The sequence below is a fragment of the Mytilus edulis genome, chromosome 11, assembly GCF_963676685.1.
Source record: "Mytilus edulis chromosome 11, xbMytEdul2.2, whole genome shotgun sequence".
NCBI lineage: Eukaryota > Metazoa > Mollusca > Bivalvia > Mytilida > Mytilidae > Mytilus > Mytilus edulis.
This window is the reverse complement of record NC_092354.1, coordinates 19,960,330-19,979,200: the sequence shown is the minus strand read 5'-3', so window position 1 is coordinate 19,979,200 and position 18,871 is coordinate 19,960,330. Positions and strand designations below refer to the sequence as shown.

Sequence of the window (18,871 nt, the reverse complement as noted above, 5' to 3'; positions counted from 1 at the left end):
AAGTACTAGTTCCATTAGTAAAACTAAAGATTCGATAAAAAAAAAATAAGCATTATGTGATACGTGTCTTTGATTGGTAGAATTGGTGGAATATTTTAGAGATACAATTATATTGATATGCTAAAAATTCTACGGAACTGTATATGCTACTTGTAGAAAAACTACATAATTTGTTGATCACAAAGCATTAATTAATGTGTATTAAGGATGTTCGCTTCTATGTTTAAAAATTAAAAAAAAACTATTATAAATTGTTATTAATTGATAGTATATATTTAATGGAACTAAAAAGGCAGAAAAAACATAGAATGTCCGTGTCCTTGTTTTTAAAGAAAGTACTAGTTCAATAAGTAAACTAAAGTTCGAAATTTAAATATCAATAAAAAAATGTATACTGTGATTTGTGTCTTATATTTGAAGAATTGGAGAAATATTAAAAAAAAATTAGTTATATTGATATTTGAAAAGTTCTACAGAACTATATAAAAAATTATGTTATTTGTATATATTTGTGACGACTTTATATACTTTGTCTATCACAAAAAAGTCATATTAAGGTGTATAAAGGATGTTCGCTCTTCTGTTTAAAAACACATGCTTATTTAAAAGACTGTTATACAATTGATTTTTATATGATTTGTTTCTTAGATTTACAGAATAGGAGGAATTTTTAAAAGATGTAATTGTATTGATATGTTAAATATTCTAAGAACTGTATATGCTACTTATATGAAGACGTTTTTGCAATGACTTTAGGTACACTGCATATTTTGTCTATCACAAACAGTCCGTGTTGCAAAGTCTTTAGTTTTCTATGCTGCGTTTTGTGTACTTTTGTTTGTTTGTAGGTCTTTTTCTTTTTTAGACATGGCGTTGCCAGTTTAATTTCGACTTATGAGTCTGAATGTCTCTCTAGTATCTTTCGCCTCTATATTCATGTGAATTACAAATGGTTGTTCCCCTTGTTCAAAATAACAAATCAGCTTTTTGAAATCCTGTTATAAATTGAAAGTATATAAAATAAACTAAAAAAGAACGCTTGTTTTTGAGATATAAGCAAGTGAAGAAAAAAAATTTCATCAAGTTTAAAAAAATGACTTTTTTTAACTATATTTATTTGAATGATGAAAAGAAAAATAGGGGTCAGCAGGCAAAATTTCTAATGGAACCACATGAAACAGTGAACATCTTTAACTTAATGCTTTGATTAATTATGACTTACTTGGTTTGTCTTTTTTTTTTAGATGACAGCCTTAGTCCTTTTGGAATTATGAAGCTATAAAAAAATAATTAGTGTCAATATAAAGCAGTTACTGGCGATGTTTTTATAATGATTATATCCCTTGTAAAAATTCATATCTATTTTCATGCTAAAAGTTTAAGATATTAAAAAAAATTCTAAATCAGATTTAGTCTGTTTTTTTTTTAAATAAGCAGGAATGAAATTTTTGTGAAAGTTTTTACTCTGTTTTGCAACATGTCAAGATTTAATTTTTGATTGCAGATAAAGGTATCATTTTTTTTAAATTTTTCTTAAAGTTTTGGTCGTTTGCAATAACTTTTAAACTACTTGATAGGAAAGCCGAATAACCACTGTTTTTAAAACTGGTATTTTCTTTGTATATTATGTAAGAATGTATTAATTATGTTTGAAATAAATGTGTAACCAACAAGATTTTATTTTGTCAATAGTTGGATTAAAAAAAAATAAAAGTCCAACCTTTATTGATGAAGGCCTAAATCTGATTGAGCAGTAATTTATTTCATGATTTTCAGGTAAATCAATATAAAAAAAAAATTATCAGTAAGATACAATGTGAAACTTAGGCATTGTTATTTTGATTATTTAGATATTAGTTAAGGAACTGTAAATTAGCATAATGGTTACGTAGTTAAACTAGTAGTTAAAGAACTGTAGTTGTGTTCATGGATAGTACATATAAAATTGAGAATGGAAATGGGGAATGTGCCAAAGAGACAACATCCCGACAATAGAGCAGACAATAGCAGAAAGTCACCAACAGGTCTTCAATGCAACGAGTAATTCCCGCACCGGAGGCGTCCTTCAGCTGGCCCCTAAACAAATATGTACTATTTCAGTGATAATGAACGCCATACTAAACTCCAAATTGTACACAAGAAACTAAAAGTTAAAATAATACAAGACTAACAAAGGCCATAGGCTCCTGACTTGGGACAGGCGCAAAAAATGCGGCGGGGTTTAACATGTTTGTGAGATCTCAACCCTCCCCCTATACCTGTAGCCAATGCAGAAAAGTAAACGCATAACAATACGCACATTAACATTCAGTTCAAGAGAAGTCTGAGTCTGATGTCAGAAGATGTAACCAAAGAAATTAAACAAAATGTCTTCAATTAAACTCATTAGAAAATTATGTCTTCATCATATGAATATCAGGCACAATCCTCCCCGTGAGGGGTTTAGTATCATATTATCATAACATATATGAGAAGAAGATAACCCGTGTCATGCAAACAACTGGTTTATAATTAGTAAATGTGTTTAGTTCTGATGCAAAGTATATCAGTATATATTTAAATGTTGAAATAATTAACATTTACAATGGAACATGTGTTTGTTGTGATATATTTGATGAAAAAACATTGCCATGCCCAATCTTGACCAACCAGCCACTAGCCAACTCTACCATGTGTCAGCTAGTCAAACCCCAAAGTGAACCCAGTGCTGAGGATTGGAGTGCATACCAATGTGCACTTCACCATTGTCAAATCAAAATAAGATGTTGTTATATTGCAAAAGAGACAATTAACCAACAGATTCCAAATGAATTAGGTGTTTGCAAGTGTGGATATCAACATAAAAAGATGTGGTATGTTTGCAATGAGACCATTTTCAACCAGAGATCAACTGACATAGATGTTCGCAACTGTAGGTAAATTACAGATGAGATATTTAACCACGAGAGACCAAATTACTTAAATATAGATATTCACACGAGGAGATGTGGTTTGGTTGCCAATAAGACCACTATCTACCAAAGTTATAAATTAGTGGATATAAGCAATTATAGGCCACCTTAAGGCATTCAACATTGAGAAAACCCATACTGTTAAGTCGGCTTTAAAGGCCCTGACAAGAAAAATATGAATCAATGCAATTAAGAAAACTACTGGCTTTATTAATAACAAAACAATTTATAAAATACAGATATGACAGAAATGAACCAACGACAACCACTAGATGTTCGCAACTGTATGTCAATAAGAGAGGAGAATCTGCTATAAAATCAATTTCAGTTATTTTCTGAATAAAATATAGTGCCGGATTAGACGGGAGGGCTTTGATTGGAACACTACCTTTTTTTTAATAAAATGATAAAAAAAAGTCGCTTCTCTCTTTACTCGTCGCTACATTTGTGTATTTCTACCCTTTTTTGGCGATTACGCTCTGTCTCCCTTTCATCCAACCCTCGATCTGCCCTGACATAATATGGTTTACTTAACTACGAGACTTTCAAAAATGAGGTAAATCCCAACCGTATAGAAATTTTAAAAGGTTCTGACATAAGAAATCGACTCAAAGCAAAAGAAACAACATATCAGATAATGTCATCCCTGATTGATTTTGCAATTTGGTAAAAGGACCATTGAGTATAGTGTCATTTTTAGTTGTTTTATTCATTTGTTAAAAAGAACCATTTCATATAGTGTTCTCTTTGGTTGATTTATTTATCTGTGAAAAGAATCGTTTTAGATAGTGCCATCTTTGGACTAGTGTGTTTGAACAATATGGCTTGGAAATACATGGCAAATTGGTACATATCATTCATCATTTATCTGAATTACCACTGTACGCAGCCTTTGCAATTACACCTTTCAATTATTATCAGACAAAATCTGCTATGATGGAAGATTGCATGAAATCTAATTCGGCTTAATTTATCATGAATCTTTCTTCAGCATTTTCATTTCCTGGCACAATATTGAGCCATGGTGATTTACACCATTACAAACTTGTAACCAAAGGTCAAAGTCACAACTGACATACTGAAATTAGGACATATCGGTTCATTATACTTACCATAGGAAGAGATACAGCCTAATTGATTTTAAGATCTTGATAAATTTCAAATTGGCTATGCAAATTTCGGGTTTTTTAGATGATTTATTTTGAACTATGCCTAAAGTTTACTAAATATAGCTTGATAAACCGTAATTCCATGAAGAAGAATGCTTTATTTTTAGATCAAAAGGTCTTATATTACAACCGGTCAAGGTCTCCGCAATTATGTCGTAGCCAAATACACACAGCAACAATTCATATACTGAATTTTAGATTCAGAATGATATATTTTGTACTGTTTGCACTGCGTGGTCCATGTATGGAAGTTTGTCCGTTGTGATGCTCAGATTTTTGAATACACAAATAAACAGCAATACGCACAGTAAAACTCAATTTATAAGAAGTTCGAGAACGATGTTAGAATAAGTAACAGAAGAAACTAATCACAATGACAATACTTAACACAAATTAACAAAGGACTATCAGCAGCTCCAAGTCTCAATTAAACTGACTAAAATATTATCTTTTCACAATATACACAATACTATAGATAGGTTTCGAATGAAATAATTTGAGTTTGAGTTATTCCCATTGCCGCTATTTTGGAGAGATAAACGTTTAGTTTTCCTTTCTTTACTCACTAAATTGACACAGGAAATACACACACATTTAAGTCTGAGGAGGCTCCCTTTCTGAATCAAAGGATAGAATTGACAAGGTAGGATTTTCCATCCGATTGCAATCCGATGTGTTTATCTGTTTTTTCGTGTCTGCCAAAAAAAAAACTACGTGTGAACACTTAAGTTGGATTTCGTTTGATAAACTGAATGTGAAATAGTCTAGTCTAATGAAGATAACGCTGTACGATATACCTGGGCCAAGGAGAAGGTATTAAATTGAATTGGAAATATTACCGTGTCTACGCACCGTTAGTAAAACAAACGTTAAAGCGTAATCAATTGGAAGCGAAATACACTTACTAAATTTCAAGTACTCCCCCTTAAAATAAATCGATTTCGTATTCGTGTAATAAATGAACTAACAGTGAAAAAAAGTTACTGTCGGCTTTATATAGTAAATTTCATCATGTATGTACATGTAATTCAATCTTTTTGAATTAAATATTTGTCAGCACCATATTTTCTGCTTGTATGTATCGTCCTGATTTAACAATTGAAATATTGAAAGATTCTAATCAAGTTTGAAGTGTCCCAGAGTATATATGTAGATAGGTACGAATACAGGCACGGGTAAGTATACGGGTATGGTATAGTAAAACACGGTACGGTACGGATCGGTAAGTATACGGGTATGGAATGGTGAAGCACGGTTCGATACGGCATGCTAGCGGTACGGCATGGTAACGGTCGGTCACGGTACGGATAAAAGCGGTAAGGTACGGTATGGTACGTTATAGGTTGCGGTATGGAATGATACGGCATTGTTATATGACTCTTCAATCTTATCGTACCAAATTTCCGGTCTCAATCGTTTGTTATTCTTTTCAACTAAATAGAACAATCACATTATAAAGTTTTAGGGCTGAACAGAGTCGCAGTACAAAAGGAAAATAATTCTAGAATCATCATTTATTTAGTTTCTTTGTGTACAACTGGCAAAGAATAAGAACACTGTAGGTAGGTATGCAATGGTATGGGTTATGGTCCGGGTATGGTATGGTAAATCATGGTACGGTTAGGATACTGGTATGGTATGGTGAAGCACGATACGATATGGTAAGGTAACGGTATGGTACGGTAACGATACGGATAGAACGATACGGTACGGTATGGTATGGTATGATACGGTATGGTGATGTAGGTATGTATAATGTGTTTATGTATTACTCGCTATCTACATGACACGATCACATTATAAAGTTTCGTGACTGAATAGAACAAAAAGAAATTTTTTTGATTATGAAAGTAATATTCTGTCTTTAAAGTTCCGTTTTCTATAAACTATCAAATTATAACAGTCTTTTAAAAACTGGTTACCTTAAAACAGAGGGGCGAATCTCCTTATGATGATGATTCAGATAAAGGTATAGGAACTGCACACTCAGGTACATGTAATGGTTACCTTGAAAAGAATTGTAATTGTTTCATGGATCGTACATATGTTTATATTTGGAAGTTGAAATAATTAACATATAGAATGAAATATGTATTGTAAGTCGAAATAATTAACATATAAAATGGAACATGTGTTTGTTGCTGTATATTCGATGATAAACAGACCAAACCTCGACTAACTGTCTGGTGACCAAGCAAATCTACCATGATGTGTGCTAGTCAACCTCCCACAATGAGCCCAAGCTAGGGTGAAGCGCATAACCATTGTCAAATCAAAATAAGAAAATGCATGATTGTCAAAGAAATCATCAAGCACGAGAGACCAAATGCGCATATGTAGGTCAAGACCAGTTAAAGTGGATAACCTGTTTCATGTATCTAATCAATTGTTTTTTATTATTTTCTGAATAAAATACAGAGCAGATTGGAATGGGGTTTTTGATATAGATAAAAAAAATCTTTTGTTTTGCACAAGATGGTAAAACAAAATATCTATTCACTCAGCACTATTTCTACCATATTCTACCATATTGGACGATAACGTTCTACCTCCATTATCTGAAATCCTTAAACTACTTCTGAAGTATGAATAAATTAACTATGGGTCACTTTGACGCCTTAAACAATGAACAAAACCCAACTTAAATATAAATTTTGAAAAGTTTACGATATAGCAGATCAACAGAAAGCACAAAACACATATTAGAAAGTGCCATCCTTAGTTGGTTGTTAATTTGCTAAAAGGGCCAAAATGAGGATGTTAAAATGTATGTAAACTTTTTTGTGCTTCTTTGTTACAGTTGTTTGTTTCTTTATAGTGATTAAGATAATAACACGATGTTGACCTCTGTACCCTATTTATGACTTTTTTACCTATTGTGTCTGTTTGTTTTGTTTAAGCAACATTTTCAATATAATGTTTAGTAGTTTTGTGATTTTACTTTTCATTAATTTGTTAAAATGACCATTTCAGATAGTGTACGGTTTAAGGCCAAAACAGCAATTACAAATTGACTGTCCAAATTTCGGATTTTTAGAAGATATATTTTGAACCATATCTAAAGTTTACTGAATCTAGCTTATCAGATTGCCTTATGTTTAGATCAAACGGTCTTATAATACAACCGGTCAAGGTCTCCGAATCAGTTATGTTAATATTTTTCCCTGTGATAATTCGGATAAAATAAACAGTTTTGACTTGGCGTTTTTTTTCACTCTTTGGTCTGATCGTTGTCTATTTGACACATTTCAAATTTCCATTCTCTATTTTACCAATATAAATGACGCTTTTCCTGTATTCGCCACATTTGTAAAGTTTGGTCAAGGTTTGATTCATTCAATAACTCTGTTATCCTTGCATTTAGTAAGAAATCATTTTGCTATTTAAAAAAGAATCAGTAATTTTTCAAATTGACACAAGTCTTTTTAGAAGTAGAATCAAGATCAGATAAGGCCTTTCTGAACAAAAATATTATTTGTGGATAAGTTTATCAACGAAAACCTAAACGACCAAAAGTATTAAAGAAAATTTTAAATACGATAACAAACGAAAAATAAAAAGTAAAGTGTCAATCTTTTATTATCAACTAACGAAAAATCAACAGTAAATAAGTTTTGGAAGTTTGCCAGATTTTCTTTTCTTCTAATGTTATCAATCTAAGATAGACCTACAATTAGAAAACATCTAGTCGAAGAACCAGTCATGTGACTTGTATTGATTGTTTTGTTTTTAATGTGTACAGAAATCATCAAAGTGTCCGCTTGATATTCGGATATTCGAAACATATTGTATAAACTACAGAAGACCACACAAAAAGATTATTCTACCTTCCTGGTGCTTCAATATAAATAAAATTTGGTTTGAAATTGGTACATACACAAATCAAAATCTTAAAAAATCCCAGTTCATTCTGTCTTCCATATGCATCATTGTATATGTAGGGGAATACAGTTCAATTGTTCTAGTAAATATAGGTTTAAACACGGGATAAAAGAACAAGGGTGTTGGCAAACTTCATGATATGTCAATGTTTATTCGATGAGGCATGGAGTAAGACCATTTACACTTCAATGGTATCAAAGGGAATACATTAAAATGTGTGTCTTTAATAAGTACAAAGAGGCCAAAGTACCAGTTTAATATTGGAACGATTTTGAAAACAAGCAGACACCCTCTGAGATGTCTCCCGATCCTATTTTTTAATCATAATTGATAATAATGATGAGATAAAGGTCAATTACTATTGAACCCTGTCAGATAGTCTACTTGCTTTAAAAACATGTAATACAACATGTGGTTGACCTATAGCTTAATGTACTTGATGTTCTTGCAAAACCGTGAAAAATAATGAACTTAGTAATAAAAGTCAAAGGCATGTGATAGACAGATCATTTCTTACACCAGATAAAATATCCATAGTTCTTATAGTACCTGAGAAATAAACCAAGAACTTAAAATTGTTCAACACTAAATCCTTGAGCTATCATGGTGAGAAAAACACATTACTTATAACAAGTGAAAACTTTACATAACAAAACACTATAAATTTTTTTATCAAGCAATCGCTGAACCATGATAATAATGTAAATGACAAAGGACACATGGTAGACGAAATAAGATATCTACAGAGTATGAAGCATTCAGGTACTTTAACATCTGAAATATGCATTTTTATACAAAAAGCTTACGCCATCTCCATCGCTTCCAACGTTGAATGACTGTACTTCCTATGTCAAGGCGAGACAAACACAACTTCTGACATTACAATGACGGTGAAACCTTTCAAGACAATTACCCGCTGTGAGCCCCAAACATTGTCATACAATGAGAAAGTGTTGTCACAACTAGAACACGTTTAAGACCATGCCAAAAATGCAATTTTACTGATAATGTTCAATTATGTTTGTTAAGTTTTAAAAGTACAGATACCACGTTTCTTGTTCATAAAAACTTTAAACTATCATAAGCAACTGCTGATTTACATTTGCGTTAATATTCAAGAACGTAAGCTATACAACGTGTATGGGCCACAAAATGATTGTTTGTATATCATTTTCCTTTTTTTCCTTTTTATAATAGAAATACCATTTTCATTGTAATCAGTATCAATATCGAATTTGTATTTGTTTTTTTTTAATTAGAAAATCTGATATCGAACCGACTGCTAGCAACATGTTGGAAGTTAAAGGTTGAATATATCAAATAGCCAATAACCATCTATATGAAATCTTAACTTGCATAAGTATAAAGAAAAAACAAAACAAAAAATATTCAACAGGAAGAATTAGCTTATTAATCAGGTCAATAGAGCATTTAAATTCTTTGTTCGCTTGAAAATTTTCACAATGCATCCAGATAACTCAAACCGAATATGTTAACAAACGTCTAGCATAGTTCTATACATTTAAATACATTTTTGTTTAAATGGAGGACAAACTGAACGACTGGTAAGTATTTTAAAACGTTATTGTAATTCAAAACTATTTCAATGTTTTAATGCAATTTTAGAATTTTCAGTAATATGTCATAATATTGAATCTTGTGATAGTACTTATTTTGGGTGTAGGGTTCGTGTTGCGCGGTCCGTAGTAGTGTTTCGGTTACTGATACTTGTCGTTTTATTATTTTTCGTTTTTGTTCTGAAATGGGACATTCAGTTTGTTTTTGACTTATGAATTATAATAGCTTTTAAGAATCGTGTGTCACTCTTTTTTTAATCGAGCCCCTATAAACAATTTTAAAAGATATAACACATGGTCAACGATCTTAAATTTTATACAATCTGATAACTTCATGTGTTCATCTTTATAATACATATTCAAATCATTTTGAAAACAAACAAAAAAACAATTTAAAATCGAAACTTTTCGTGGATAAATTTGGAAGTTTTAAAAAACTAAAGTGTAGAGTTGCAAGTGCTTTTGTTATTCTTTTTTAAATTGTCCCTTTATGTCATACTGTACTTCCAGTATGTAAATATGTATACATCGTGAACTTTGAGTTAGTTGACAATCAGTATGGATGCTAGCTGATATCTGATATTTTTCATATAACTACAATCATGTTCCCTTTTAACAAATATGACAAACCGTATAAACTAGTTGACGGGTATTTAATTATATTGGCAACATGACAGGTGCCACATGTGAAGCAGGGTCTGTTTGTCTTTTTCTATTTTTAAGCAAGGCGTTGTCAGTTCTTTTCGATCTATGAGTTTGTTTGAATTTCCCTATGATATCGTTCGTCCCTCTTTTAAAATAAGGGATCCTGGAGTTTATTTAGAAATTCCTTGTGGACTCACAGACTTCTTCTGTCCTTTAAAATAAAGACGTTATCAATATTTTAAAGTACAGGAATAATGTTAAAATTATTTCGTTCTATGAAAAGAGAGACAAAATAACATGAAGGAAATTTTGTAATATCTTGATTTCTCTGGTTAAAGAAAAGCTAAACATTTACAATCTAATACACAACAGTTTATGACTATAGATCATTTCCCTTATTTCAAACAGCGTACAATGCTATTGTGTTCGTGTTTATTTTGTGCTTTCATCATTAGAACGAATCAAGATATAAACTTTAGAAATGTGTATTCACACACAATACAAATATTACTGTTACTGCACGAAGAAAGACACAACATAATTGTTCACACTTATCACCTTAAAATATGCATATCTGAAATTTATGAAACCGAATATGTTGATAAAACCTAAGTTTTTCTTAAACTTTATTAAAAATTAAGTTTGTCGAATGGATAATTGTTATATACCTTGTACAAGTCATCGGAAGTCTATAATTTAGTAGGTATCGTTTGTTGCTGTATATGATAGTTTGTTTTTCGTTCTTATGTTTTTGGACCTCAATCAGGTCATTTTTTTTTTTTTTTTTTTTTTTTTTTTTTTTTTTTTAACATTTGTTATGTCAGGGCCTGTTATAGCTGCCTATTGGGTATGGCTTTTGCTAATTGTTGAAGAACGTACGGTTTCCTTTGGTTGGCAACTTTCTCTGTCATATGGTTTATGATGAAATGTTGTTTCATTGGTAATTATACCTACATTTTCTAATTTGTTTTAGTACAGCGTTCTAAAGTGTCAAAATATCTATGTCCGTTATCCTAATCATCAAAACCGTCAGACATATAGGCGTAATAGCTCTAAAACTACTCATTTTAACATTTTTTAATTTAATTTTTTTTTAATGGATTTAGATGCAAACTAGTAAAAACAATTACTTAATTGTAGCATCGGTAGAAGGGCATCATACGTTTATATCAATCGACATGCATACATCTTATACGTTCTGGTACTTCGCATCCAATGTATTATAGTAAGATCCTTTACAAAGCACAAAAATGTCGACATTCAAATCAAAATCTTCCCAAACCAGACTTATAAAGAAGATATACAAAAATTGTATAGGTACTACACTGCTGTCAGCTCATTAATGATGGTATGGTTTGATAATAATATCAATACAATCATAGAATTTACGCACCGTAAATAAACACATGTATTATAAAACCAGTTGTTGGCATGATTGATGACTATGTTCTACTCATATATTTTCTGATGGTATAATACTTAATCCCTAACAGTTTACCCCAGGTCTAAAGTTGGCATGTCAGTAACTGCTAGTAGTCCTTTAATATATGTATCGTTGATATTTTTGTTTTGTTACCTATTTTCGCATATTTGCACCTTCCCTAATCCAGGAACCTCTGTGATTTGTTAGTCAAGTATGAATCTTAATCTTAGTTCATTTATATGGTTTGGAGTTTAGTACAGTGTCCATTTTCAGTAGACTAGCACACGTTTTGGCTTTGTTGCCAGCTAAAACCCACCTCAGGGTAGGGATTTTCTCGCTATGTTGAAGAAACATTAGTGGCCTACATCTGTTTTCTGCTATTCGGTCAGGTTGACTCTGTGACACATACCCAATTTTAATTTTCAATTTGTTCTTAAAAGTTAAAAATGATCATTCAAGATCTACAAATATATCAGACTGCTGAAATCATAAGTTGGCTTCTCATGGGAGTCATCACCCTTAAATGGTGATATTTAATTTATTATATTTCAACTTGAAATAGGACAAAAATAGCAGCAATAACATATTGTAAAAGGATCAGCTAACTTGTAGATGAAATTGTCAGTTCTCGTCTTATAGAAGTTGTTGACCCTAATTGAAGATTGAATTCTGTTTTGAATAAAGAAGATGAGGTCAATGAAATTATCAACAATACAGGTTCAACAAACAAACAATCAAATTTTAGTGATACATGATAGATATTCTTGTTTGCACTAATAAAGACTCTTCATGATTAAAGATGCACATAGACATAGATGGGCGACATATGATCTTTATAACTTTTAAAGATTTGATATAAGCTAAAAATTTAACAAATACACAACAACTTTTCTTCCGCCCATGTTAACGATACTGTTAAAAATATTCGAGCTTGTCGTTGATATTGACCTTTCCATAAAAAAAACAAAAATCTTCCTTTGAATCATATTTTTTTAAAACAAATGCTAGTTATATAACGTTTAACTTCTTTCAGCATTTTACATTAAATAAAAACTTATTAATCAGGTGAAATAACAAAAAAAAACGAACCCCTAGGTAAATTCAAAATGGAGAGTCCCTTATCAATGGCAAAATCAAAAGCTCAAACACATCATACGAATGTATAACAACTATCATATTCCTTACTTGGTACGACATTTTCTTATGTAGAATTGTTGATTAAACCCGGTTTTAAAGCTAGTTAAACCTGCTATAATAGTATGACTATCTTATTAATCATGGAGTATTGTACAGTAAATGTTTAACCATATTACTATAATATATATTATATTTGTTTTTCCGTGATTAGTAAGATATGAAGTATGTGCTGCCATTACTGATACTGACAAACTGTCTTATTGTACAAAGTATTAACATTTTTTTTGTATACTAAAGAAATGATTTACTAGGCTTTATATTTTAAATATAATAAAATCGGTATCACCCCTTTATCAATAGCGTATCACCAGTGATAGAGAGAGGTAAACTATCATCTAATTAGAACAACCGTGGTCCTTTCAAAATAAATGCAAAGCACTATTTATTATTTCTCTTATAAAAGACAAAAATTAGTTTGGATTGAAGTGCTCTAGGTGAAGTCCAATATAGTCGTACAAGACCAAGTTTGTTAAATTCATTACATCATGCATATGTTTAAACTGTTAATACAAACTTACTGATACAGGTCACTACAAACTGATGAATTGACCAGTTGTTGTGCTCGACCAGTAAAATCGAGCACATATTTTACTCTAAACATTGTCTTGACTGTACTTAACTGTAAATAAGTGTACTCGACTAGGTCTCGACTTTACTTAATAAGTCTGATTCAGTACTTGATGATGTTTGTGTAGTCTGAAATGGTCTTGACCAAGGCTCGACCTGTTTCGACCTCCCTTGACACTCTTGACCTGTCTCGACTAGTCTTGACCTGTCTCGACTAGTCTTCACCTGTCTCGACTAGTCTTGACCTTCGAATTTTGTTTTGACTGGTGTAAATCAGCCCATCTAACTAAATTAAACATTGATCTTAAAAAAATCAAGCTTATTTGGTAGTTTGATTTATTGCTGTGAAATGAAAGAATTTAATTTCAGGTAAAAATAAAAATTATTATATAAATTCAAATTGGCATCTTTAATTTTTTTTCATAACTTTTTCAAATCAACTTGGATTTTCATCAAACTATGCAGCATCTTAGATATATATTAAGCTTTCTGAATCCAAGTTTATTTGAAAATGATATAAAAAATATCTCTATTTTGTCCGAATTGCAAATCCTGGCTTTTTTTACCAAGATTACTTTAATTTTAAAATTTGACAGCAATACAACAAAAAACAAAATGACCTGGGATTCAGTAAGTTAGTAAAGTCGAGACCTAGTCGAGTACACTTAAGTACAGTTATGTACAGTCAAGACAATGTCGAGACTAGTCGAGTAAAATGTGTGCTCGATTTTACTGGTCAAGCACATACACTGGTCAATTCAGACTCTGAGCAGTTTGTAGTGGGTTATAATGATAAGAACCATTTATTTAAATTAGTGTGTGCAAAAAAAGGACGAATCGGTTTTTGTTTAATCAAGGATTGTGTGCGTTGCACTTTGTAAATGCAGCTGTTTTACAAATCGTGCTTCTTTTTTAGGATATATATAATATTCATGGATATTTTGTTTTGTTTACGTACCTGTTGCCAGATTTGATCTTTTTTTCCCCTACCGAATCTTTGAGAGAAAAAATAATCGAAGAGATATGTTATTTATTGTGCAAGCTGTTTACCTCTCAATCTTTTACTTTTCGGCTCCTTTCACTTTTGTTCAACTGTAATACTTATCGCATCTATCCGGAATCTGTTTGATCTTTAACACTTTTTTTTAGGGGGGGGGGGGGGGGCACATATTTAAATAATTACTCCATTATATTCAACTCTAATACAATCAATTAGAAAGAATCAAGATTGAAAAAAAAAATTTGAATAAATTACATTGAAAACACATTTATTAATCAGATTTCAATTATTTAATATTTTATAAAAAAATGACTTTTTTGGAAAAAGTAATAAAATAAAATCAACGGTACCAATTTTATTGCACCAGATGCGCATTTCGACAATACATGTCTCTTCAGTGATGATCGTGGCCAAAATATTTGAAATCCAAAGCATATATAAAAGATGAAGAGCTATAATCCAAAAGGTCCAAAAAGTATAACCAAATTCCTGAAAGGAATCAGAGCTTTGCATGAGGGAGATACATTCCTTAATTTATAATAATTTCTAATATTTTGTAATAGCAAATTTCGATAACACAAAAAATCCGTATTTTCATGCCAGTACTTCGTTTATCTTGTTTGATTCTGAAACACTGGTTTAATATTTTGCTTTTACAAAGATGTTATCTACGCTCGGCTTTACGTCTGCCTCTGTACACAGCTATTAATATTTAATATATCTTTCAAATAAATATATAGCATTATTGGCATATTGACATAACTTTAGTACTTGTTTTCTATTTAAACGGGATCTGAATTATAAGCATATTCAACTGCGGAAAAAGTATGTTCACTGCGCAAAAATCGCGTGCTTTTACGTGTATAATTATGTTAAAATTGTGTAATGTACAATTGGTTTTGGTAAATGGTTGTCATTACATACATTTTTCTCAAACTATATCGGAATATGGAATAACACAATTACGGTCTTTTTTTCTTCGGGAAGTTTGGATAAATTTGACCTCAGACACGGATGAATTAATGTTTTGTTTGTGCATACGTTATTTGGAAAAATGTTTGGTTACTACCGTTTATCTTTCAATTACGAAGAAAATTTAGTGTAAAGCCTCCCCTTGACAGTTTTCGGTTTTTCTTTTAAACAGTCATTTTCAACGAATGAATAAAGAATATGTCCTTACTTTAAGTTTCGCAATTTACAAGAAATGATAAACAACGTCATGTGATTCCCAAGATCTTTTTTTAAAGCACGATATTCACAAATTATGGCATTCTAAATGATTGAAAATAAGACAATTACTACGTGTTGTGTTATTTGGTTTCAACAATATTATGCATTTTACACTCAAAAAGCTTGGTATTGACTCATATCTTTGGTAGACTTAGTATTGTGTTTTAACAATATTTATTGCAGTATGTGTTTCACCGATACGGGTGTGCATTTTTTTTTTTACAAGCCTAGTTTCTTGTTTGAAGCAATTCGAAATGAAACAGCAGTAATTTAAAACTTAGAAACACAAGTTATTTTTACATTATCCTTCATATCTATGATTGTTATCAATTATACAGCTAAACAAATCATACTATTCATCATCTTCTTATTTATTTAGAGCTTTAAAGTCGTTTTGTTTAACAGGGAGTATTAAGAAATACTTCCCCGTCGTTACACGCACATGAGGAATTTATAGTATTGTTCCCTTTCAAAAAATTTCCCGTTCAACGTATTTGCAATGCCATCGAATATGCGTATCAATTTTGAGCTTTGACATTTGGTTTCATTCAACATCAATCGCTCAAAAAGATGACAGTGTAGATAATGGTTACATTTTAAAAAAAACATTTGCTTTACAATGATTAACCAGTACAGAAATAGTTTAAATGTTTTGAAAGTGGTATGTCACGAAATATAATCTAGTACAGGAATGTTTTGTATTAAGTACGTTGTAATCTAGCTGATATTAAAAAAAAAACTGAGGTTAAAAATCGTGCATTCTAATATTTTGATATGATTTGAGATCTTGATAAAAGTATTATGCTTTTCGTAGGTCAAAAACAGCATATTGCACAGGGCATACAGCATGTTACTAAAAATACATTCTAGAAATCCCCAATTTTACATTGTTCATGCAATAGTTGTTGATTAATAATATAACAATTGTAGCCTTTGGTTGTGGTCAATACGATGTTATATCGACCTAGAGAAGCATATCGACCTCGGACTTCGTCCTCAGTCAATATGCTTCTCTTAGGTCGATACAACCTCGTATCGACCTCATACAAAGGCTATAATTGTATACTATCATTACGTGGACAAGTAGTGTAAATTATGTAAATTAGTAGTCAGAAATATCTCACGGCTAACTGTAGCATAATGTTAAAGGTAGTCATATAAAGCTCTTTGATCGAGGCCGGCTGTAGAGTGCTAAAGTGGTGCACATTTCTAAGGGTGTGGTCAAAGATCGTTAGGGGCAAATCTAAAAATTACAATATTTTTAATTTTTGAAAATTTCTCAGTGAACACTCATTATAACTAACCAAACTGTCCATGTTCTCTTTCATTATACATTATACATAAATCGATGACAATATCTTGAGGGAAACGAAAGAAAATAAATTAAAGAAAGTAAAACCAGATTTAGTAACAAAAAGATATATCATGTTATAGGTAAAATTGATAAAACATATAAAAGTCGCATTCTGAAAGGATATGAAAAAAATGGCATTCTTTTTTTTTTTTTTTTCTTCAACTTTAGATATTTTATTTCACTACTGGTTGTGAACAATGTCCCTTAGCGCTACAACAATGACGCTAAGGTTCTTCCCTGTGTTGTTAATTGCTAATGAAACCAGGGGAATTGATTAGCAAAATATCTTATATTTATATCTTGTGTTAGTTACATTTTACAAAGTATTCATACGAGCACACAATACATATATATTATTCAGTGATCCTATATATAAACAGAGACATATACGCATGTGTATATATGTCTCTGATATAAACACTCATTTAGGAAAGTAATAAGAAAAAAGAACACAAAATAACCGGATTTTTGCCCGTCATTTGTTTTGATTATATAAAACTAGTTTAACCAAAAGTAGAATGATCATGAATGATCAAGCATGGTTGACCTCATGGCTTGACAAATAATTTAATGGAATGGTGAGTAATTTATTACCGTGATCAAGTCACTTATCAAATGTGTAGAATTTTAAACTTATAATAATCGAATATTTCAGGTAAGTAAGAATGAAATATATTGAAGAGATCAAAGAAGGAGCTATTGACCCCTGATCTTGATTGATTTGTAAATTATTAATTGATTGATTCTTTGTTATTTAAATACTGTAGTATTTATATAAGGTCTAATTCTCATTAAAAAAAATGTAATCAAAGTTTTGATATTTTCCTCTGAAATTTTCTCAAAAATAGACTTTCTGGATGATATAACATTTGTGTTTCAATTTCATTTTTTAGAACTGACAACATGTTCACAAATTTAGTTCTCTTTTCTAAATCACAAAACAAATCATTGTTATGACATGATTAATTGGATTATATTCAATATCTTCAATTTTATATCCAAGTACAAGAATTTTAAGACAGAAGACATGTTGATCTATATTAAAATACATAAATATGTCATTAATTATAGACCAATAATATTTTACCCATTTACATTCAAAGAAAAAATAATTATAGTTATCACATTTGGAACAAATCACACAATTTGGATTATCAGATATTTTCCAACGATGCAAATTATGATTAATTGCTGTAATAGTATGCAGTAATTTCCATCTAAACATTTTCATTCTATTATCTTTTAAAAAATAGAATGTAAAAGTAAGGTTCTTCTTTATAAAATAAGTAACATTATCAAAAGTGAAATGATTTTTCCATACACAAAAATGGCATTCTTAGAAAATGTCACCCGATTCAATATTTATAATAAAAGGTTTCTAAATATTAGTTTGATTTTTAGCAATTTAAACTAAACTCTTCAATAAAACTAAATTAATTTTGTCTGTAAATAGAGACATGAAAACTTTCAAACATCATGCGAGAGAGAGAGAGAGAGAGAGAGAGAGAGAGAGATAGAGCGAGAGAGAGGGATAGATAGAGAGAGAGAACTCGTTGAACTGCATTACAATATTAGAAATAAAGAAGATTGAATCCTTTAATCTTCTAAATTCGGTATAAGCTTAAAGTTGTTCAACAAGTAACTCGAATGGGTCATTTAAAATTAGCGACTAGGGTGACCCTACTTGACCTGAACAACGTGTGTATTTCGGTACAAAGATCAACCCGAACGTGCAGATTAATTAAAATCAATTAAATCAGTTGCCAAAAACTATTTCAACACATGACACGATAAGTTTAAAATTGCTAAATATAGTCTTGTTTAAATCATTAACGACCGATGCATTTTTAAATTTAAATTAAACAAATGTCTTTCA

At 30.9% G+C, this 18,871-nt stretch overlaps 1 protein-coding gene across 1 annotated transcript in view; it reads left to right on the top strand.

The window, feature by feature from the left end:
* Positions 1-18,586, top strand: part of LOC139494069 (uncharacterized) — a 28,679-nt gene extending 10,093 nt beyond the window's left edge. The window contains exon 4 of the mRNA XM_071282239.1: positions 18,449-18,586. Coding sequence (XP_071138340.1) covers positions 18,449-18,586 — 138 coding nt within the window. The remainder of the gene's footprint in view (positions 1-18,448) is intronic.
* The last annotated feature ends 285 nt before the right edge of the window (positions 18,587-18,871 follow it).